The 25,002-nt window shown below is 41.3% G+C and overlaps 1 protein-coding gene across 5 annotated transcripts in view; it reads left to right on the top strand.

Annotated features, from left to right (window-relative positions):
- Positions 1-24,594, top strand: part of gulp1a (GULP PTB domain containing engulfment adaptor 1a) — a 78,601-nt gene extending 54,007 nt beyond the window's left edge. For all 5 annotated transcript variants that reach the window (XM_068705136.1, XM_068705139.1, XM_068705135.1 and 2 more), the window contains 9 exons: positions 9,121-9,182; positions 14,168-14,239; positions 17,952-18,050; positions 18,183-18,320; positions 18,532-18,648; positions 19,391-19,477; positions 20,581-20,719; positions 20,941-21,035; positions 23,785-24,594. In XM_068705136.1, coding sequence (XP_068561237.1) covers positions 9,121-9,182; positions 14,168-14,239; positions 17,952-18,050; positions 18,183-18,320; positions 18,532-18,648; positions 19,391-19,477; positions 20,581-20,719; positions 20,941-21,035; positions 23,785-23,856 — 881 coding nt within the window. In that variant the 3' untranslated portion in view covers positions 23,857-24,594. The remainder of the gene's footprint in view (positions 1-9,120; positions 9,183-14,167; positions 14,240-17,951; positions 18,051-18,182; positions 18,321-18,531; positions 18,649-19,390; positions 19,478-20,580; positions 20,720-20,940; positions 21,036-23,784) is intronic.
- The last annotated feature ends 408 nt before the right edge of the window (positions 24,595-25,002 follow it).

Here is a 25,002-nt window from a genome sequence, read left to right as displayed (position 1 = left end):
CTAGATTTCATTTCTGCACCAGTTGTTACGGTCGGTCCATGGCAAACGGTGCCAAAAGGTCCACAGCAGATAGCTCGGCAAAAGCCCCCCCCCAGACAGATAGAATGCCTTTTATTTGAAAGTGTGAACCATAATAGACAAACAATATCTGGAAGCATTCACGTGTATTATATTTAGCCACTGGCATGCATGCTTAATGGACCTCAGAATTGCAGGTTCCCCGGTTGCAAAGACAAAGTGGATGTTATTCAATGTCACTTCAAAGTTTGTCCCCCAAAGATTTTTAATGCAAAAATCTGAACAAAGGACTACATTACATGAGATTTGAATTACAGTTTAAATTACCATTCGTAATAAAAAAAAAAAAAAAAGAATTCTATGTTGAGGAAGATAAGCAGATGCACGGTGCAATGATTGCTTCTCTGGGCAGGACTTTAGAGTAGATTTAGATTCGGACCAGCCTGGCAGATTGTTTCTTGAGTCACTATGTAATGATGTGATGCCTTTGAAGATGTGACATTTTCCAGTTTCTCTCCCCAAATTTGACCTCAGCTGTGAATGAAACGTTCCTGTCAGTTGGAAATGTCATTGGACGTGCAACTCCTTCTTCAGCCGACAACCTCCCACGTGTGCTCAGCGAAGGTTTACTTAGCTAGTGGTCTCACATTAGATTCATTTATTCAGTCTCTGCTAATAGTTCTCAAAGAGGATGATTGCCTCGTGTTGCTGATGCTGATTGCTCCCTTCCATCATCATCATTTCTACTTTTTTTTTTTTTTTGTTGTTGATTTTGGACGAAGGCTACAGCAAAGTTCTGGCTCGTCTCATTGTTTTCTTTCCCTCCTTAATTTGTAATAGTTACACTGACAATAGTCAACAGAGCGGTCCAACATGTCTTTGTAATGTTTTACTCTTGGCTGTGAGTGACGGCTGGCACTGACTCGCTCCACTGATTTACCTCCCCCCTCTGTGTCCGTGCCTGGCTGTGTTTTTGAGGACTTGATCACGTCGAGCAGGTAATGCCAACGGGGTCTTGATCATTTTTATCTCCCGCGTTTATTGCCCCGTGCTCTTTTGGACGTGACTTGCAGTGAGTAGTTGGACAGAGTCCTGGTGAGCCACAGATTATAGATATTAGGTACACCATGAATAAATCCCACCTTCATGAAGGTTGATTTGACTGATTGGTGACTTTGGAGGCTGTCGTTTGTGGGCCTACTGAATTATATTGTCTGTCATATTAAGTCTATCCTCACTTATGTAAATTGGCACGTTAAATCCTCCATAGAGGAGGAATTATTGACAGTATTAGGCTGCATTTGTGTTAGCTTGCAGTACCCAACACAGGTGGCGGAACAATGGTGAGCGAGCTACTGGTCCCGACCAACAGAGGCCTTCCTCGGAACTTCAAGCAAGGAATTTAAACAAAGCAGAAAGACAAAAAAAAACTAATTTGGGATTTAATATGCCATGATCACTGAAAAGTCTCGGCGGGAAATAAATGCGCTTCAGTTCCCAGCAACTCTCTGAAGATGCTAATAATTTCTCTGTAACTGTGTGTGGCCATTAGGGCTGATCTTTGTTTTTGCACTGAGGCTCATATGCAGAGGAAAGGGCCAATTTTGCACAAAATGTATGCATATTAACCTAACTTCAATATGAGCAAATTACACAGGAGAAGCAAAGTGCATTTCACCCTTTGCAAGTGCCTTGAGAATTACATGGTCTCTTTGTAAAGTCTCATTTGTGCAGGTTTAGCAGCCGTAATAGACCCCCGCAATCCTTGTGGGACTTGCCATCTTGTACTTACTTTGCCCCATGCAGCAAATATACTGTACTTATTTACCACTTAAGAGGGGTTTTTGTTGTTGACTTTGGACGAAGGCTACAGGAAAGTTCTGGCTCGTCTCATTGTTTTCTTTCCCTTCTTAATTTGTAATAGTTACACTGACAATAGTCAACAGAGCGACTTGCCATGTTGTACTTACTTTGCCTCATGCAGCAAATATACTGTACTTATTTACCACTTAAAAGTTTTGTGGAGGTTTCTTACAAATTATTAACAAAAATCTGCACAATATTTCATATATACAGTATGTAAAAAAATATCTTTGTATCTTGATTTGCTGTTTCTTCTGCTATTTGAAGTTGTTATTTGTTCACAGTGCAATAACAGTGACCAACATGAAGACACATATGACACTGAATGACATATTGTACTATGCATGTGCAAAGGTCAGTGATTGTGTGGGTGGGTGTGTTAAAGACACTGAGCAAAGAACGAGTGAAAGGGAGAGACGATGTGACCCAAAGGAAGAATGAAGGAGAGAGAAAATAAAAATGAACTTTTATTGAACCTGAGCAATGTAAAGAGAGAACCACTCAGCACTTGCTGCTTGTTTTATCTGTCCTATAATACCTGTGATTGTACAGCAGTTGCTTAATGTTGGTTTGAATATGTGCACAATACAATCATTCCATCTAGGGTAACTATCACAGCATTCCTAAATTATTTACACCTTTCCCTTCTAGCTCATTGAACAATCTTGAATCTATGAATATCCAAACATCGCTGTTTTACAGTGACACACCACACACAAACTTTACAGAGCAGCTGCAGAACTTTGACTGTAACCGTTAAGTTCATGAAACATTGACCGCGCAGTTATAGTGTCACTATGTCCCGGTGATGCGTTAAAAAAAAAAAGCCCCAGCCTTTTTTTCATTCCATCAATGATTGGAAGCGAACACTGAATCCACACTGTGGACTCATCAGAGCTGCACAAGTCCGGCTTCATTTCACTGCAGGTCACTGTAATGTGCTGCCTCATATCAGAGCTGATTGACTGCAGTAATACACATTTCACACTTCTGTCACACCAGCAGATGGTAGCCAAAGATTAGTCATGTTCCATGAAGAATAGCCTGAATATAATGTGCTGTGAATATACATTAGGCGAGGACAGCGCACCGTTTGCCCTAGATTCTCTTACAGCAGGGGGAAACCAGAGCTACTTAGGTGTTATGGTGACACATATTTTCTCAAGTCTACTTATAATTACACGCAGTCATGGTGGCTCTAACTTTACTGCGTAGTGTTCAACTGCAGGAGCCAAATAAAGGCCATGTTTATTTTCTCACTTTTTGAAGAGTGACTAATTTCGGATACGAGATTCAATAATCTTTTGCCGTTTCAACCCCGGCTGATTAGGAATTTGTTCCCGTTCGCTCAGCAATAAAACATATAATCACACAAACGGCAAAAGCCAAGCAATAAATTCAATAGTGCGACCAGATGGCTACTGCCCTTAAAGTGACACGTTAAAGTGACTGAGTTGTTCATACGAGCAGTAAAGCATTAAGCATGCGGATGTGAAGGGCTATTTCGGGAGTGAGATGTTCTAATGTCTTAATAGGAAGGGATTGCATTAAAAATGTCAAACCTTTCCGCTGCATAGGGATGTGGTGAAGCTCAGGAATGGTGGGGAGTACACAGCCAATTCTTTTTTAAACTGCGGACACACAACTCTTTTATTGAAATCGGAGCTGATAAAACCAAACCGACTGAGGTGATCGATCGAGCTTTCTGGTGAGCTCACATCTCAAGTTGTGATATTCTCATAAGTTTCACTCGTACGGAAAATTAGATGTTGAGGGACACTTTAAACACCAGTCTAAATGATGCTCGGTTCACAAATGTACCCTGGGACTACCGCAGTAGCCATAGCTAATGGTCTGTAATGTGATTGGAAACCAGATACAATGATGGTGGTTTTTTTCTCCCCCATGGATGTAATGAATGCAGGTCCGATTGTAAAAGTCACTATGGTGTAAAAAGGAGAGTCCGAAGCTTCACAGTCATTTTCGGAATGTCTGCTCTGACCATGCTGGTTTATGAAGCCATTAAACCATGATGACTATTTCAAATTTCTATTTCTTTGTCCTTGGGCAGTTGTCATGTCTGAAGTCTAATCCTTGGTTTGTGCTTTCCACAAAACACAAAGTTGAAATCATTCTATTCCAAGGTACTTCATCAGGCGGTGAGTAAACAAGAAACAAAGCAGCCTGGGTAATCTAGTCATCTTTATAGCATCTATTTGATTGTACAGATTAATTGGTAATAATGACCAGTGATAAAGGTCTGCTTTGATATCAGCTTTTTTTGGGAACACAAGTGTGTTCATAGGTGGCAGATCCATTTTTAGGTATTTGCACTGTATATTTAATCATGTTACATTTCCGTTTGAATTGAATACGATTCCGTTTTTACCGCCAGAGGTTCTATTTCCAGGTAGTGTAAATAGATCACAGCGTTGTTGGATTGAATTGCTTGTGATATTACCCTGAAAGTACTGTATTTGGAGCAGACCAAACCTCAAGTGACATTCTCTCAAAGGACAGACTGTCACAGCAACATTTCTTTGCGTTTCACCCTTTATGTCAAACTGTGGTTGTTGTATGGAATTAGATGCATCTTTGTGCCCAAACGCTTCGTCTCACAGTAACTCCGTCCTGCTGGGACCCGGTAGAAGGGTGGTGGGGGTCCTTTCTGCTTGGAGCCCCTCTGAAGTCGTCTTCTGCATGATGGAGAACTGTGCATACCCAGCATATTCATCGGGTGTCATTGATTGAGCGCTGCGGTGAATTAGGCTATTGCCTGCCCACTTCGTTGGACCCTATAGAAAGTGCACTTACAGCGCAGCACTTAAGCTCTGAAAGGTTAGAGCTGAGCTCGTGACCACAACACTTAACAATATGAGTTGGAAGAAAATGGTGTTTGATATAACATTATACAATATTATTGTAGTTTTCATCAGGATAAGTACTATAATAATAGTCTATTAATTACATATCTTATTTCTGGTGTCCTTGTTTCTCACAATAGTGTGGTGAAAGACTGCAAAGTGCGACAAAGGAAGAAACCACACAAGTGGAACAGACATGAGACAATAAACAAGAAGTTGTTGTCTTCATCTCGGTAATCCTTTGGTTATTTTGGAGGATGCCATTTCCTGAGGCAATTAGTTGCAACATGTAGCTGCTTTGGGAGCAAAGCTCCTGAACTATATCTGGTCTTTGAAAGCTTCTTGTTGACAGATCTTTGGCACATATTTTCTTTTTCTTTTTTTTTCAGTGAAATAATATCTTAGTCCTTAGTTTTTCAAAGGTGAAGGATATGCTATAATATATACTATATATTTATATGTTTTTGCATCATTCTTTAGCGGAGGACTTTGAAAAAACTGGAGTACTTTCTTGGGATGCATATCTCAAGGACTGTGAAGAGCCTTTATCACCAGAATGCCTGGATTGACAGTAGAATGTGAGATAAAGGGAATTACAGCTGTTAGCTTGTTAGATAAGGAATGTTTGTGATAAAGGCGTAACAGATCAAACCATCAATAAATCCACACATTACCGCAGTGTGCTTTACTTGTTTCTTATCCTCGATTGCACCACAATACAAATATGCTTTGCGCTATGAAAACGGATTGCTAAAGGAATAGTACTGCAGGCAACATTTTCAGTTTCATAACTCGGGGATACTTTGAATTTATTCTAAGATAACTCAAATGTCGCAGCGTTTGTGTCATCTGCAGCTGAGGCAGATCATAGTCGTCACTGCACCAGAGCCTTTCTTTGTTTAGAAATCAGTCTTTATAGTTAACTAAAGGTACACATTCCTTCTTCTTATGTTTGCTTCTCCCATGGTGATTAACGATTAACCATTCATTCCTGTCTGCTCTTTTTAATTAGCGCGGGTATCTACGGGAAGCATTGCAGGCTCTATTCCACAGACTTGCCAATAGATCAGAGGGAAAGAGAGAGAGCCTTCTACGGCCATAACCTCACTGATTTGTGAGGTCAGAGGGTCGGATGTTTTTGAAACCTGTTTATGCGTGAAAATAAATCACAAACCACCCTGAGCCTATATAGACAATGAAGCAGTTAAAGAAACATTTAGGTAGTAATCGTGAACTTTAATATAACAATTTTTTGGAACTATTTTCACTCTTCTATCCTTTCCTCATGTGGACACATATGGGATGCGATCGCACTCAACAAAGCTAAAGATTGAGTGTTAATTTGACACGCTAGCATGTAGGGCTGGGCAGTAAGTCAATACGATATTTTACCAAGCAAGTCCCGGTCAATTCCCCCGAGACGGACAGCAGACCGTTCAGCGTGGAGACGTGTGTCCCGCGCCGTCGTCTCTACTGTCACCGCGAGCTCGAGCGCTGACGCTGAAAGTCCAGGCGGGGACATAATTGACAACTCTGAAATACCCGTTTACCAAAAGAGCCAGGAAGCCATCCTGAAGAAGATGACGAGGGCTTTAACTATAGTAACGGTGGTTGCTGGACTGTGTGTGTAACATGCATGAAGGACATGTGACCTTTCTGCTGCCACGCGTCACTAACCGGCCCTGCAGGAGACAGCAAGAGCACTGAGAGGCAATGCGTTTTCACTGTCACTTTTCAGCCCGTCATCTCTGGAATTTTGCCCTCGTCTTCGCCCCAACACCTGACAACCCAACTCACACAGAGTGACCTACAGACGCCACCGCCGCTCATCCCAACGCCCTTCTGGCAACCCCCCTGTCCCTCGACAGCACTTGTACCACTCTTGGTGCGCTCACGTAGTTGCCATTTCAAGCTGTGATGTGAAAGAAAGAAGTAGAAAGAAGCCCCCCCCCTTTGCTTTTAATCAGAGCAGTGTGTGCTGACGCCTTGAAAAGAAATTGTCAGCCTACCTGCCGCTGTGTCAGCCATCACCACTCTCCTCCTTCGTCCCTCTCTCTTGGAATTTACCGTTCATAAGCCTCCTGAAGCTGCACAAGAAAGGAGGAGATACATTATCCTTCTATCAACTTTCATTCAGGAGTCCCACTAGGGAATTGATTGCACTTTGGTGGAGAGCGTTGCGAGGTGCGAGCAGGGATAATCTCATTTCACAGCTGTTAAGTAAACTTTAAAGGATTACAATGGAAGTAGAGGAAAAGGCTCCCAGTGTGCCGTGCAGTGTCTGAAAAGTGAAACAAAGTTCCCGTCTTTTTGTGCTGTTCTGTCCGCCCTGTATCCTTAGTTTCCTGCTGTCAAACCGATTTCCGGAAGAATTAAAGAGGACTTCCTTGGTTTCCTTGTGAATAATATGGGGGATTAGCAAACGTAAGCAATCACAATTAAGCAAATGCGGAGCTCCAAAGTAACACTAATTACAATAGGCTTTGAATTCATCAAGCTACTTTAGCCAACAAACTCGATGCAAACAAAGTCATTAGCATTACTCGTGCGGAGGAAGTCGACTCGCGTCATTTGCACCTTGCAAAGTCTTGATTAACGCAATCAACCTACAGGAGTTGAGAGCCCCAGAGGTCACAGTCATGCATCTTTTGTCACAGGACTCATTAACGGGGCGATAAGCCCTTCATGAAAAAGAAAATGAATGCGTAATCAGCGGATGATTAAGAAATGCTGAAAACCATCCATGACCTCTGACCCACGGCTCATTTGGTGTTATGATCTTCAAAGACTGTCCTGCACCTGGCCTTGATGCAGCACAACCGCCTCTCATGTATGTTTGTGTAACAGCTCAGACTCTCACTGATCACAAAACCTTCTAGCAATCCCATTCCATCGTTTTCATTTTGAGTACAAATCTTTCGCTTATCTTTACATTCAGTGTCTGTCACCATATTTCATAAGCCGTTTTGATGTAGCGCATTAGAAAAGCTGTATGGAAACAGCAAAAATAAGATAAAACTTCCTCAATTGCAAAAAAGAAGAAGTTCTAAGCTCACCAAAGGTTGTTCTTGTCTATGTCGAACAGAAGTTGGTGTGCTTCAGGGATTATGGACATAGCACACATTGAACTCACCTGCCTGATCAGCTGTTTCCACTGTCTGCGTCTTCCCGGATATCCACATGAATGAGCAAATGCTCGTCTTTGTCTCCAGACAGCATGAAAACATCGCCAAATAATAGCTGTCATGAAAGAACACAAGACCTCTTTCCATTGTTCTATTGTAGATTGTTAGATGGCCAAGCCAACTTGTTTTGTTTACGGTTCACAACCTCTTCTTCTTTTTCCCTGTTTACCGACATGCATAGCACCATGCCGCCAACTTCTGACCAAACAACGCTTTAGCCGAGTTTATTGGCTCCAAGCTAGTCTTTTTTTTTTGAGACATTTAAAAAGTTTGCTTAAAATTAGCTTGACAGTCGAATGGAGACACGGCTGCTGACAAATGTATTTCCTCCCTCATGAAACACGTTTTTACATTAAAATGTTAAAATCATTGTTTATTAGCTGTCAGTCTTCTGTTTCTCTGCCTTCGTTGGGTCCGTTTGCAATGCTTCGCATATTGTTGCCACCGACTGTCGATCGGTAGAACAGCGTGAAGTCAGAGGCAGGGATGTGTGTGTGGCTCGCGTGATTGCGCATGTGCACGATAAAATCAGTGCTCCGCGGTGGATAGAGTGGTCGGAAACTCCACAGGGCGCCATTTACATTGCACCGTGTGGAGCACAGAAGTGTACTGCATTCACCACACCTGCTGGACAAATGAGGGTGGGGAAGTGAAAGCAGCATTCCCATTTGCCTAATCACAACTCTAAATGTGCCCTTGAGTATGGCCCCCTTCCACCTAACACCCAACTGTGCAAGACAGCTGCTCAGTCACCAACAAATCAAATTGCATTGGGCATCTTTCAAGTGTAAATGTGTGTGTCAGAGTGAAGCAGTTCCTGGAAAAGGAAAGCATTGCTCTTAGTGAAACTAATGTGGTTGATTAAAGACTGAAAGAGTAAAATACATATCAGTTAAGAATAGAAAATGCTTTGATCAGGCCCAGTTTTGATCTTTCTCTTTGCTTCTGGAAGCTCGCTACTAAACACATATTTAGTTCAGCTCTCCTTTCTCTGTGATGATAAAGTTGTGTGTGTGTGTGTGTGTGTGTGTGTGTGTGTGTGTGTGTGTGTGTGTGTGTGTGCTTTGTGGACGATAATGATTCCTCACGGCTCACACGTCTGCCTGCGTGAGGTCTAACCACTTATGTGTCGTATCTTATTGGACGAGACCGTCGATGCTTTATTAAGTGAGCTGTTTGTGTCATTTCAGATAAATCATGGATGCACACCCCGGAAGCACTGGCCAAGCATTACATACCCTACAATGTCAAGGTACGTTTCAGCTATCGGACTGTTGCAGAGCTTTGTGACGGTTAAGTCATTTAAACAAGTGGCGTTTTGCTGTAAAGCAGTGGTGAGAGGCTTATAAGGTCTCCATGAAACACAGAAACAAAACAGAACTCCTCCTTCTGTCGCTCCCTCTTTCATTTGCTCGCTCTCTGTCAGGCCCATCAAACCCACGCCTCTCCAGTCCAGGTATCCCATGGTGCATTTCTCCTGACACAACCAGGTCCGTCTTGCACCGAGGACAGCGGCTCACAGTCTGTGTGACAAGTCCAGAACATTAGCATGGCACCTGATGGAGCCGCCAGCGTTGCCCGACACCCTCGACCCCTTTACGCCATCCGTTTGATTTCCAAGTTATCTCGTTTAGGAATGAACTGATGGCAATGTTTTGTATATTTATTGGTGGATCATTTTATGTGGATGCCACAACACCAAAAGTGTGAACTCTTGTAATATTTATCTTCCAGAGCAGCTGCTTTCCCTCGGTGCTGTGATGGGAGGAAGACGTACTTGTCAAACTTTAATTTGAAAGTCTCTCTCCGTGTTTAAGCCGTCTTGATGAGTTTCATTTTTTAACGAGTGTGTGAGCGTTGGGTGTTTTATGTAAAGTGTCCCATGCTTCACGTCAGTCCCGGTCCTGCACACGCGAAGAACTTGAAAGGAAACTCGAAACTTAGATGGTGACAAAACACTTTAAAAAAAAAAAAAAGTATTTTTCAAGTATCCAGCAAAATATCTATCTAACCTGGGGAGCTCTCTCCTGTCAGACGGGGTTTCCTGCTTCATTTTGACAAAAGAGTTACACTCCTCTGAGGCTCTGAATCTGTCAGCCTACATCCCCAGCTTCAGAAATGTTATGATGGATCTGAGGTGGAGCTCCAAAACCGCTGCATCCTCCAAGCAGCCGAAGCTCCCTTACTGTATGCGGCAAAGAGGCAGGGGGAAATGGCAGATGACACATCTCTAATGTCAAAGCGTATTGTCGGTTCCCCACGCTGTCTGCATGTTGTTGGTCTCCGCTGATGATCTGAGCACACCACTCATCGCTAAAAGAATTGGAAGGAATGAGTCAGAGACTCTGCGTGGATTAATCTCCCTGTTTGAAAGCATTCGGAATGGTTGAAAAGTAGCTATTATTATCATTCAGCTAGTTATATCAAAGAAGGATACCTCAACAAAAGAGATTTTTTAAGATTAGTTGATCCGTTGAGTCAACAAGGTCATATAAAATGTCTGTGTATTGAACCATTTTGATGTGATGGTAGTACTAAGTAAAATATCTGCAATGTTTTCTCCTACTAATGATCCTGAAGGTTTTCCTCCAGGCTTCTGGAACTAAACCTGAGATGGAATCTGATTTGTGACATGAAACATAGTAGAAAGCAGAGCTGGAGCTACTAATGAGAACACTGAAGTCAGGTTCTCTCTAACTTATACATATACAGTACGTACATGGCAGGAAACCACAATGTTAGTCGTATCAACAGCATTAAGATCCACATGTTAAGAAATAACAGTAAAGCTTTTATTATTTTCATTACGGATGAAGTTTCTCATTTATTCAATTAACTGTTAACTCTAAAAAAATGTCAGACAATTGCAAAAAAACTGAGATATTTCATTTTCTTTTTTTTTCCTAAAACAAAAGAACAAAAACTTCCTCACATTGGAGAAGTTGGCACCAGAATGGCATGATTGGCATCTGTGCATTAAAAAATACTGAAACAGCCAATGGATTATCAAAATAGTTATATTTTAGGATGATTAATAAAATAATTGTTTCAGCAAAACAGTAAATTCCTCATTTTACAGGTTGGCAATTAAAAAAAAAAAAAAAACTAGGGGGTTAATGGGAAGAATTATGTAATTATTTAGGGAAAGTTAAAGCTAAAGTTCTGAAACTTCTTTTTTCAATGGCAGTTATTGATTTCCAAATAAACCTAGAAAGAACTGCTCAACTTTAAATAAAACATGGTGAAAATGGAATTGAACAGCTATGTGATGTCAGATATGTTAAAAAAATATTAAAAATGAAGGGGGTGGGATTTGGGGAACTTCAACACAACTGCAGTACTTTGTACCAGTAAGTATTTGCTACGGCCCTGCTTCAAAGCATCTCTTTCACAGTGAATAGATTATCCAGGTGTGCTGCTGTGTTTCTGTGATGCTTTACATTGACGCTAGAGTTGCAGCGATTAGTCAATTGATTTATCAATCAATGGACAGAAAGTCAATCTGCATCTATTTTGAAAACTGACTAATCAGTTTTAGTACATTTTTCACGCAGAAGTAAAAAGCATTCTCTGATGTCAGCTGCTTGAATGTGAAGGTTTAGCCTGTTAGACTGTAAATAAAACAATCGTAAATGCACATGCTTTTAAATAATGCCTGTCTCAAAGAGCTTCACACTACATTCAACATTCATCACACACACACACGCACACACACACACACACACACACACACACACTCATCCACTGATGGCAGATGATGGCCATACAAGGTGATGACCAGGTTCTAAGCTAATGTAAAATAGGTAAGTAAGTAAAATGTATTTATATCGCGCTTTTAACCGACATTTGTCACAAAGTGCTGAGCAGGGGCATTTTTACATACAAGAAAGAAAACATTCAACACAAGGTGACCGTTCAAGGGCCACTAATTTAAGAGAGCAGTGTTTAAAGCACAAAAACAATGTATTGAAAAGGCACACAGCTTCAATGACTTCCTGCTGACCTCTGTAATCAACAAGTGTTATTGACCTCACGACTGCAGGAGGAGAGAAAATGCTGAGTGGTTTCTAAGCCGGTGGATAAAAGATAAAACATATTATATTCAGAGGTTGTTTAAATTGCACATGACACAGATCCTGGCCTTTCAACAATTGTGTCAAAAGAATGATAGAACCTCTCAATCAGGAGGAGTGAGCTGTGCATAGACTATGAGGTGGAACTCTCGAGGGCAGTTTCCACTACTCATGGTGTCATCTCAATTAGTTTTTCAGACCTGCCATGGAGAAGACATATTTGACTGTGCATATTTTAGTTTTCTTTTTGCAATTTGAGGGTGCTCAGTCCCTTTGAAGCTAACGCGTGAATGGTCACCGTGGGGAATGAGGGTCAGGGGGTGGTTCGTCTTGCAGCTGCATGCACCAGTTGATGGATGAGCCTCCGAGCTTGGGCTACCTTGTGAAACCTCCCCAGTCGCAAGCCCAGAATGCACTGGGCAGGAACAAGCGCTTCTCCGTTCTATTTTGGGGCATCTGTCGGTGGCGCTTTCAGACGCGTGGAGTACGTTTGTCACACCGGTGCTGAGTGCTGACTCTTTCAAATAAAGCCTCCATTTGTATCTGTTTTCGTTGCTATTTTGATAAATGCCCTTTCGGTGTCTCTCTTGCCATATTGCATTCTGTGGGAAGCGTGACGCGTGAACTCTGATCAAGTCAAAACCAGGAAGTGATGATCAAATATCAATAAAGATGCTGTTAATACGTTACCTATTCCTTGCCTCAATTATTTTCAGAAGCATATTTTTGAGCACTGTTTAGACGAAATTGTTTTGAAAGTTTGCTCCTTCCGGTGCTCGGCTTTGGCTCGACTCTTTTCAACATGGCGACCGGGTCACAAACAAGACAAATCACACAAGCTAAATGTTAAATGTGTTTCTGAAGACATTGGGGATGAGAAACAGCCAATGCAGTAACCAGACCTTGATTCATGTTTGATCAGCGCTGCCTTGTTTGATCGGAGTTCACAAGCTGCTGAAGCAGTGCTTGACGGCTGCTTTAGAGACTCCTCGGCTCTGATTGCTGCGGTGGAATCTTGCAGATGCCATTAGCAGCACCAGAAGGAGGCAGAGGATCTCAGTGCCCAGTGTACTTCTGTCAAGATCCAGTGACAATTATTTTGGAATTAAAGTTGCCAACTGTAACTTGTTAAACCTGAATATATATACATACTTTTTTTTTTTTTACATGAAAGTATGTAGAAGTAAATGATTATTAGAAAAACATCTTTAATTCCTTATTTTTTTCTTATGTTAGCATGAAGACACTTGTCAGTACTGATGTCCAAGTTCATTAAATGCCCTAAAGAGCATCGATCCATATACAATAATAATTTGTCATTGCCCGTCTGTCTATTTGCCTGCATAATTTAAATCGACATTAGCAAAAGCCAAAGCCATGGAAGGCTTCACACAGACTCTGTTGTGTCGTCGAGACAACCCATGTCTGTCTGAGCTGTTTGCTGAGTTCCAGAGGGAGACGTTGTTATTTTGTTTCCCCCAACCTTTAAGGGGCTGACACCAGTGTTTATCAAGTCTGATATTGGAACAGGCTATACACATTAGGCTCAGGAGGCACTGAAGCAGAGTGTGTGACTGGAACAATTACTGCTGCTGCTGCTGCTGCTGCTGCTGCCAGATGGAAATCACTGTTTAGGCTCAAAGGGGAATGGCTCCATCTGTTGGAGGATGGCCGAATCCCTGCTCCAGTGTGTACATCCGTGTGTGTTTTCTGTATTTGTGTACATTCATTTTGGTATTTTATCGTGTATAATGTGGTAAAATGTGTGTCTCTAAAGTATACAAGCACAGATGATTAGTTAGAAAGGTTATCTAAACTTATTTTACTTTCGAAAAAGAAATACCAGATGATATTTATACAAATGTCATCAGTGATTGGTATGCTAATGTTGAGGAGTTTATTATCTACACACATAGAAATCTACTAATTTACAGTTGATGCACGAGGGACTGTTCCACAGTTTACATCTACTGGCCTGATTTATGAAATAACTGTTCATCATGTCTAATAAAAGCATATAAATAACAGTCATTTCTGTTTTTTCGTATTACCTTTATGTGTCGTTCAATGCACCGTACTCTTGCTTATATACCGCACACTGTGTGTCTTTGTTGCTGTCGTATCACAGTGAGCCTTTTTTTTGTTTTTTTTGTTCTCTTTCCAGTTCCTCGGAAACACAGAGGTTGAAGCCCCGAAAGGCACAGAAGTTGTGAAGGATGCAGTCAGAAAGCTAAAGGTAAAGCCAGTCCTCTGAGTAAGCTGTTAGCCTGAAGCTCAGAGGAGAGTTCTGGAGTGACCGGATTGGTCAGGAGACTCGGAGCAGGGGGAGGTGGGAGTGAGTGAGTGACAACCTCGTCCCTCCCTCATCAGTCACCAGCAAGGTGCCCTTGTAGTTTTCCCGAGTGTGGATGCCTATAATTGCTGGACATGCACGGCAGTTTGCTCAGTCAACCTTCCCACCGGGCTGATGCAGAATTCAATAAAAGGGATATTTACCTGCCATGAAACCTGTTGTTTCTTAAACTTGAATCCTTCAACCCGTGACATTTTGTTTTGACTAAATCTGTCACTTTATGAACTTGCAGGTATTTTAATTAAGCCTATATTATGCAGTGCTACAACCAATTTGCATAGTAATGAAGAAAAATTTGATTTCTTGAAACAATATGATCCCTTAATACTATGTTTCACTGTGTTGGTATTGTTAATACCACTCATGTACACACAAGTTTGCTACCCTATCATTTGCTGATTAATGCATTGATTAAAGCTGCACAAATTGTATATTAGCAATGGTTTTAATTACTATATGTCAAGGGAACGGTGTCACTAACCCACAGAGAATTGTCATGTAAATAGACAACTATTTGCTGGAACGACTCAAGTGGCCATAAAATCCATTATTGCAGTTTGAACATTGCTTCCAACCTGCATTCATTGATTCCTCTGGTCATTCGGGAGCAGTGTAACAAGCTGTAATCACACCATCGACACATCACATCATTAAGTCGATAGGGCAAACTCTACTTTTTTGTTTGGTCTCCACTTACTCCAGAGAAAAGAAAAATAATTGCTAAATGTTTGACAGTCTTAAGTGGCTGTCTGTCTGCTGTTTGGTGCTGGGCAGGTAGGGTCCATTACTCATCAACACTAGCCTCAGGTACATCTTCATTTCCAGACCTGCTGTCATCTAAGCCCTCCAATATCGGACTGACTGTTAAAGCAAGCTACATTATTTCCATCACTTAAACATGAATTCATGGTATTACAGACTTTGCCTACATGCACACTGATATTCCACTGTTATTCCGATATGACAATAATCAGAATGGTTCACGCAAACGGCATCCAATGAATGCCTTATTCCAAATGTAGCATTTATAGTTCAGGACATGTGGAATATGTCGATATTATTTGGGTTTTAGGAGCATCCTTTGGACATGCATACAGCACGTTCGGAATGAGTTTCCGTTGGGGTTTTCCCCGCAGTTTGCCACACACAGCCCATTGCCTGTTTACAGCCAGCTCTGCAGTTTGCCAACGGGGTCATGTCTAGTTGGTTGCCCAGGAGGACCAACAGAAGAGCAAAGCAATGCACTGCTGTGGCCGGGGGCAGCAGCAAATAGTATTTCACCCAAAAGAAAGGGCCGCCGAAAAAGAAATCAGTATCTGTGAAAGTGTTATATATATATTTTCCTACATTCCGACGAATTCAAACTTATCTGTATCATACAGATCTATTGGCATAGGTAAGTTTCAGATTCAGTTCCCAGTGGAAAAGTGCTGTATGACGGCAAGATAAACTGTGAAAGGATTCTAAATACAGCCTACACTTTTCTTAGGTGGGTGGCTATAATACGTTTTGCTGCTGCCCTCGTTCACAGCTGGTACTCCTGCCTGTTTCTCCAAACTACTGGAAGTAATACACTGACTATGGACCTCATGCAACCCCACCTCAAAACACCCGAACTTTCCCTTTCACAAATAGAAGATCTAACCCTAACCCTAAAACAAATAGGTTGAGGAATACCAGGTAGTTAAGTGCTTAATTGAATGTAGTTAGACAGGTTGTAATGAAGTCTTGGTTCACTTTGGACCTGCAGTTTGCATTTAAGAGTTATGGTTATAGTGCAGCAAAGACTCTCCTTTCCCACAGCCTCTTGGTAATGTAGCTGTGCTCGCTGCCTGCTGGCCTCTCCTCTGTCTTCCCCTGCCAAGAGTTGAAGCTGTGAGGCCACTTGTAGGGGAGGGCTGTTTTCCCAAACCCCTACCTCTATTGTTAAATTACATCTGATCTTGAAAGCCTGTTTGGAGACCAAGGCTCCATGGTTACTCTCCCAGATACACTGGCAATTAGGACAGGCTCAGTAATTGTTTTTAAAGATCATGTGAGGAGAACTGAGAGACAGCTCCTGAAGGCATGTGTCCAAGGTTTAGGTCACATACTGTAGTCTCATCATCAGCGAAGACAAGTTCATGTGTGTTTTTACTCAAGCAAGATGAATCTCCTTGAAACACACACTGACTGTTCTTTTTCCCAGTCTGTTCATATTTGTGTCTGCAGGCCCTGAGAAATGATAGAAGCCTAACTCAAGGCCTTACAAGGGCTTGACTACAGCTGAATACATCATTTTACTGTTTATTAAAGTGCCATAGTGTTAGGAGACGCTAGCACTTGTGCCTCACAAAGGACATTTTTGGCTTTCCATTTTTTTTTTTATTGTTTTAATGAATACGACATGCTTATTGACATGATAGTGAGTTTTTTTAATTTTATTTTAATTTTGAAAATCAACTTCAGCTCCTATAATGAGTCTATAATAAACTCTGTAGTCAATATACAGACACTCAGATTCTTACGAGTGAATTATTAAAATGTCCCCATTCAAACCAGTACTCTTGATCATTACACCATAACATCTATTATATCAGGCTTTCGATCCGGAGCCCTGGCTTCAAATTTATAGTTTTCACTATTTCCCAACAGATTGAGACGTTTACTCATGTTTGCCCTGTGGGGCAAATCCATACTAGCGTCATGGTTTCCTGCACAAACCATTTTTAAATGCATCAAAAGTATTGTTGTTGCTTATCAAGCAGTGTTAAGCAAGTTACTCAGGAAGTGTAGTAAGTTGTTTTTATTACTCCTTTAAAAACTAATACTGTTACTTTACTTATTACTTATCAAAAGTAATCTATGAAATAACTTGCTATTGCTATGCTTTACTTGCTCAACACTGATAGTGGATGCATTTATATTTGTATGCACAAAACATTTTTAAAAAGATGTAGTGGTTTATTATTAGCTTGTAATGATACAGTGTCTCCCTAACTTGACAGTATTCATGTCTCTTTTAACATATTTATTGGTAATTGACCTAAACTGCCAAGTCCTGTTGCTATTTATGTCAGTTGGCAACATGACCATGAAAGACTTTTTGTTTTTGGCAGTGCTTTAGAGAGTTCCCCATTGAATGAATCAAAGATTACTTTAATTTGAGTCTTCTCTGAAACACTTCTTACGTCTTAATTATAACATTTTCTTTAACAAATCATCATCGCCCTTAAAAGACAACATGCTGGAGTTTTATTCCCAAGCAAGTCAGCTGTTGGCCATGAAACAAGCCCTGATAAACCCACTGTACGCTAGCTGCTCTGCACCCAATGGCAGAACGGTAACGAATGCCAACGTCGCTCTGTGTCTGCCGAATGTGTACATACTGTAGGCTAGTGATTGCCAGCACGTTCGTCATAACTTGTTTGATGTGAGAATGCTTTCAGCTCGTTCTGCTTCCCCGTATTGTCCAAAGAGCACACTTGAAAGCACGTGTACATTACTAGGCCCCTATAGTTGTGGTGTTGTACATCATTTGCAGCTTTTTATGTGTTCCTTTATAGATATCGATGCATTAATAAGGTGGACTAACCCAATCTTTCTGCTTGTCAAGTTTCAGAGACACATCAAGAAGTCAGAGGGACTGAAGACCCCTAAAGTGGAATTACAGATCTCCATTTATGGCGTGAAGATACTAGATCTCAAGACAAAAGTGAGTCCAAACACTAGAATGCTTATTGTTGCATCCTTTGGACCATACTGCACATGACACCTGCAGTTATACTGGCAACAACCACCAAAGAAGAGATCCGCAAATGATGAATGCACTGTGTTTGTTTTGCAGGATGTGCAGCACAACTGTCAGTTACACAGGATATCCTTCTGTGCAGATGACAAAACTGATAAAAGGATATTTACTTTCATCTGCAAAGACTCAGAGTCCAACAAACACCTCTGCTTTGTGTTTGACAGTGAAAAGTGTGTAAGTGCCTTCAGCTTCCTGGTGTTTACAGTGAAACAAATGTATTTGACAGAATCATTGAAAATGTTTTATATTTTGATGCCGCGCCCTCATTTCTTTGGTGTTTTGACATCTTGTGGTTAACTATCAGTGATCAATTCAACTGTAAATAAGCTGCAGAGACGTTTAGCCGTATATCGTGAGCAGGTCCTTGTTGCTCCCCCTGCTGCAGGCAGAAGAGATAACTCTGACAATCGGTCAGGCGTTCGACTTGGCCTACAAGAAGTTCCTGGAGTCCGGAGGCAAAGACGTGGAGACCAGGAAACAGATTGGGACCCTGCAGAAACGAGTACGTCTCACGTCCAGCTGATTCAGCATGTTTGCTCCCACATGGACTTTAATGCACTTCAAAGTTGAAGTACCATGCTGACACGTTGATATTTGTATTAATTAATGCATGGCTTCTTTCTATTGATTGGTTCGAATCATGCAGTGTGGACAATTAGGCTGCGTCGTTGACAAAGAATGGCGGTAATGAATGTTAATGAGCTCTGTTGTAACAGACCCAAAGTGTAACTGGATTATTGCTCACCCTGCTGAAACTGTGGAGCTTGCCCAGTGGTTTTGTTTAAATGGCCACTTATACGAACATTTGTATAAACCTGATTTAACGAGCAACAGGAGGCAGGAGCTAAACACCAGTGTGAAATGTATTTTACGGTCATTTAATGTCATTTCTAAAACGGTTGTTAAAAAGACTTCCATTTGGTGTAAAAAAGCTTTAAAAAACATATTTTGAGAGTAAAAACTATGGAAAATATGGCAGTTAAACTAAATTCATTGTTGACCTTGGAAATAGTACTTTAAAAAATAGTTGTTCAACACGGACAAGAAGTCCTAACAAATAAGATGAAGACTGTTTTATAGGACTGAGAGCCCTATAAAAGAGAGAAGTGAACTAGTAGTAGACTAGGGAAACCGTGTAGCTATTGGGTTGTCATAGTTGATGTCTCCATATCAGACACCATGCTGCAGTTCTTTTAACGTACTGTGGCTTCTAAAATGACTCGTCTGCTCTGGTTTTCATGCAGATTCAAGAGCTGGAAACAGAAAACTCTGAGCTAAAGCAACAGCTTCAAGACCTTGAAGAGCAGCTGATGATAGCTCATGTGCCACCAGTAAGGACACACACACACACACACACACACACACACACACACACACACCTCTTCAGTTAAAAGATTGAACAAAATCTAGATTCTGCATGTTAAAGGTCTGTGTAACTTTAGTCTGAACAGCAGGCCACAATAAGTGAAAGTTACATAAACTAACTTTATAGCTACGATAAGCTACTGGTCATACCAGACCAAGTGAGGCTGAATTGAACAAAGGTGTGTTTTTTATTGCTTGTGAATATAACTTTTTTTTAAACTTAATTGAACTGTTCTTAAGACAAAGATTGGCTTAATTCCTATTTCAAAATAGTTTTGCTTCACGACCATCTTTTAATTATGAAAGTTTATTCAATTTAAGCTTGCAGGTATCTTTAAGGATAGCTGCGTTTGCAGATATATTGCTTGTGTTATTAAAGAAAACCGCCTCCAACTCCAGTTTGCACTGACCAAACCTATCTGGAGGGAGTCTGTGGGGGTCTAAGCTGCGTCTGAAGTAAAGCAATTACACACCCGATTGGTCTGATGAGGAATGTGATACATTCTGCATGTAATTGGGCCAAATGCCAGCACTTGTGACAGCCTCCTGCGAAATGCAATTACCCACACCTCTCCCACTCTAAACGACTGAACGATATTGTTCCTCGCTGGTCATTTCCTGTCTGCGATTCCTCTTTTCAGCCGCTGCACATAAACGCAGAGAACGAAGCGTACATGCTGCAGAGGCCCTCCTCTCTCTTCTGGTGCCACAGCATCAAGTCGCTCTCCTGTCTGGAGATCTCCTCTCTCACGCTCACTCCCATGAGCTCGCCGGAGTCCAACTTGTCCAGCGGGCTACTAACTCCTCCGCCTGCCAAACCTGCTCTGCTTCCTCCTAAGCCTAGCGAGGGCTGCAGCATCCCGCGACCTCGCGTACGCTCCTTTCCTTCTTTCTTTCTGCTCTGTGCTTTGTCGCTGTCCCCGGGGTCTTAGTGTCTCCTACTTTTGCCTGTCTTTTTGCTATTTCTTTTCTTGCTTTTGTATGAAAAAAAAACCAACGTGTTTGTCTTGGTGCGAGCGTACACAAGTGTGACCTCGGCTTAACCATCTCTCCACGACTTTACATACAGGCAGGGAGCATCTCCATGAAACCACAGTCTACAGACGTTTTCGACATGGTCCCCTTCTCCCCCGTGACACCGCTGGCTCCCACAATGGCCAGTAACGGCTGCCCACCACCGCCACCGACCACTTTACCACCAGACATAAGTGAGTAGTAACTATGTCGCTTTCTGATCATAAGATGTAGTAGTAATAACATATTTGAGTATGTTTCTTTACTTTTTTCCCCCGATGGTCTGAATAAGTCGCCATCGCCACTTTAAATATCCGCCGCATGATACGAAGAAGACATGAATTCACTGTCTGTTGAAGCTCCTTTTCTTTTTCAGTCAGTGCGATGTTGATCAGCTGTCTGTGTTTGTCGGCAGGGAAAGACCTGTTCGGTGCGGAGCCCTTTGATCCGTTCACCTGCGGGTCAGCTGACTTCCCTCCAGATATTCAGTCGAAGCTGGACGAGATGCAGGTGAGTCCGGTTAAACAGCGGTGTCCTGTCCGCCTTATTATCTGCATCGGCACTTTGAAGATCCAAATATTCCTCTGGTTTATGTGAACAAAGGCTTTGAGCATCGTAGGCGATGCTTCAGCGGTGGATACCAATGCTGAATCCTTTCTGGACAGTTTGCTCCTAATTGGCCTGTTGTGGGCTGTAAGCGAGCTCCAGCACACTGTTTATGAAAAATAATAATGTTGGAATAGATGAAGTTTGACATACTGTTGTGTACAGCGGAAAAAAAGCGCATATGAGGGTTTGTGTCCTATTTGTTACTGAAAAAGCTGAGCACAATAAGATTTCTAATCAAATCCTCGGCTGACAGTTACACATTCATTTAGAAATGCATTATTAAAAAAGAATATTGTGTATCACTTAGTTCTGTTTCCATGTTCCTTTATGCATTTCAATGGAGTGAATAAATTAAAATGTTCTGAGTGTTCAGTGAAAATGTTTTCATATTACAGTTGATTATTTTTATGCAACAGTATTTCTGGTCTGGTGGAGCAATAAATGTAAAACCGAGCTTAGTATTGTATTCACAATTGACACATAATTATCCCCCGCTGTCTGGAAGTATGAATAGAAACTCACTCGCCAGCATTTCACCAGGGGCTCGACCATATTCTATTGCCGTATTTATAATCATCAGATATGTTCCGGACTCTGTGGCTCAGTGGTTCTCAAACTGTGGGACGTGTCTCTCTCTCTCGGGGACAAAGAGCTGTTGCAAGGGGGCTAGAAAAAATATCAAAAGAAACTTCAATTAAATATCTATTTCATGTGGTCGGAACACACAAAAAAAACTGTTCCCTAGCAACAAGATTTATGTTACCATGATTCATTTGGACACGTTTAGCATCATGCAAACACGTCAGATAAAGTTGGAGAAAGAAAGAATGAAGAATTTTCACCTCTTGCTCTCAATGGTGCATTTTCGCTGCATGGTACGACACCGCTGTACTCAACTTGACTCGCTCTTTTTTTTTGTTTTACATGAGCAACAGTTTTTTTCCAAAAGATACTAAAAGGCAGAGTTGAAACACTGCTGACCACTAGTGGTCGCCACGAGTCCGACACTGGACATCCTGCACAAGCCAGTCATTTTCAAAAAGCCAAACTACCATCAATTGCATCGATTGCAACATTTTCAAAAATGGCGTCCGTTTGAACTACGGCGAACACGACGTCGTACGATTGAAGTGCAGACGCTCCTCTGTTGACGATGAAAGGATCCAGCGAGTGTCGCGTTGAAGATGACGTCACAGCAATTTCTCACGTGGTCTGCTGACTTTACAAATGTGACTTTCAACTGACTGGTACCAACAATGAGTCGAGTTGAGCCGAACCATGCAGTGATAATGAGGCATTAATGTGTCAGCTTTCTGTCGTTTGGCAGCTTGGGTTTAATGTTCTTGGTCATATTATTTTCAAACTAAATTTAAAATGAGTTTAATTGATAAAAGATTAGTTGTTTCCCACTATATTCCTTTCTGCTGTTTTATGTTGTACTGCTTTCCCAATATTGTTAATGGTTGAGAAAAAACAAATGTGTGGTATTAGTGAGTGTGGCGTTGTTTTCTCCTTCCAAAGGGTGAATGAGAACAAGTTTGAGAACCACTGCTGTAGCTTGAGTTGGAGCGCAATCAGACTGTCAAAATACAAAAACATCACAAATAGAGTTCAGGCCGTATCCGCAGCAATCAGCCATTCTTTGTGGGTCTGTGTGAAGGTTTTTAATCGAATATAAAAAATAATGACTTCTGGAAGTGAAAATCAGCTGCAACTTCTGTGATTGTGTTTGGAAATGATCTGCTGAGTTTTAGCACGTTACTGCCAGTAGGAGGCGACGTTGCATTGGCGCGCCCGTTTTGTGAGTTCGCTTAACATTTCCTTCAAAGTCTTCCTCTTCTTCACGATTAACAAATGAATGCATCTCTTGTCCTTTCCACTTGTAGCGTCAGAGATGGTTCGTACTCTTTGCTCTGCTTCTGTATCTGTGCTGTGACTGTGGTTGTGTCTTTGTGTTGCATGCCTGTGGAGGACGTTGAATGCTCCCACACACTGCGTGATGTGATTCACCTCTTCCATCATCTCTGAAATGTTCCCCTTTGACGCAGTAGAGGTTTAGTATAGTGTGCCCGAGCCTCATTGTCTTTAATTAGTAGTTTGTTTTCTCCAGCTGCCTTGCTCTGTGGTTAATGAGCTGCTTGTGCCAGACAAAGGCTTATTAATTAATGTGAGCAAACAACCTTTTTATATTATGATAGATGTTGATTTTCAGCCAATAATCGCTTTGAAGTATGCTATATCTTTTGGAGTAGATGTCACATTTAATAAAAAACATGGTGCGTCTATATCAAAGAGCACATTAATTAAAACAATTACAAGTACATTTTCAAGAGATAAAAATAAAATAGCTTCTGACTTTTCCATCTGATATAAATGAGTTCTACTGCTGCGTCTCTCATTAGCTGCATGCTTTATTAATTCTGCTGAGTTTATGACCCCCGCACATATCGCACGTTGTGTATTCTCCGTTTTGTGCAGCATTTCATTCCCTTTTACCCTCAGTGCTTTAGAGACATCCCATCGCCTCTAATCTAACCACGACTCCGACTTCCTGTTTATCCACTAAATTGGGACATGTAACCTCACAGAGACCAGTGTCGGTGCGCGTGGTCACCGGGCGTCACAGCTGTTCTCTGGCTTGTCTTTCCAGGAGGGGTTCAAAATGGGACTAACCTTAGAGGGCACCGTCTTCGCTCTGGACCCGCTAGACAGCCGCTGCTGATGCCATGAAGATGCTCTTTGTCGCGTACTTTTAACTCGTTTGTATGAAGAAGTGCCAAAATCCACTCCACGGTTGAGTCAAGATGTCACGGTTTTCGTCTTGAGGTTTATATGCATTTGCATTTAGATTGTTGGTTTTTTTGGAATATTTCAAGGTAGACTCAGATCCATTATAGAAAAGAACTATTTTTGTAAAGAAAAAAAGAAGGAGAGAGAAGTACTTTTGCTTGCACAGGCAATGAGAGATGTAAATAGTCAAATATGTCCAATGGTACACTCTGCGGCAGAATTTTCATATGAGACAATTTGTGTGTATGCACCATTTGAAGTATATTGTTGTATTGTTGACACATTCCTGTTTGTATGCCGAACACAAGCTGGCAAAAAAAAAAAATGGAATCTGTATCATTAACACAAGCATCAGCTTGCCCATAACAACACATTATTTTACTCAACATTATGAATTAATCCAGTCTGATATATTTTTTTGGCTTACCAATCGTTCAACCTTTTCTTTTTGATGTTGATGTTTTTTTCTGTTTTTTTTGCATTTTGCAGGTTTGAGTTGCCATTTCAGTATTTACTTGTCATATTTTTTAATTATCATTTTAGTCTCCTCTTTTCTTGCACCAGAAGGCACCTTTTTGGACAGCCTCTGTCCATATACAGTACTTTTCCATTATTTTTACTTTTGGTTGCATTGACTTTGCTGTTACAGATATTAAAAGAAAATCTGCAAAAAAAATGCTACTCATTGAATCTATCATTTTATATTATTCGTGTCACTTTCAGCTGTTTGGTATTTTTTGTGTTTTAGATGTTTTCTCTTCATTCAAGGATTTCATTATTAGCTATGCTCCCAGCATGGTTCTATGGACGGCATTGTTGATGCATTGGTCCACCACTTTGGTACGGATTGAGATATCTTATAGGCCATAAATACCTTCTACAGCCATTCATGGTTCCCAGAGGATGAACCCTCTTAATATACAGTAAGTGACCCCATGACTTTCCTCCGGGGCCACCAGCAGGTCTAATATTTCCCTTATTCAGTGAAATAGCTGTTTGCTGGATGGATTGGCACAACATTTTGTTCACACATTCCTGGTTTCCAGATGATGAATCCTACTGTCTTTTTCTCCAGCAT

The sequence above is a fragment of the Cebidichthys violaceus genome, unplaced genomic scaffold, assembly GCF_023349555.1.
Source record: "Cebidichthys violaceus isolate CVI_PGR_0920_01 unplaced genomic scaffold, fCebVio1.0.p SCAF_11, whole genome shotgun sequence".
NCBI classification, from domain to species: domain Eukaryota; kingdom Metazoa; phylum Chordata; class Actinopteri; order Perciformes; family Stichaeidae; genus Cebidichthys; species Cebidichthys violaceus.
The sequence above is the reverse complement of the archived record's forward strand: the minus strand, read 5'-3'. Positions and strand labels throughout refer to the sequence as shown.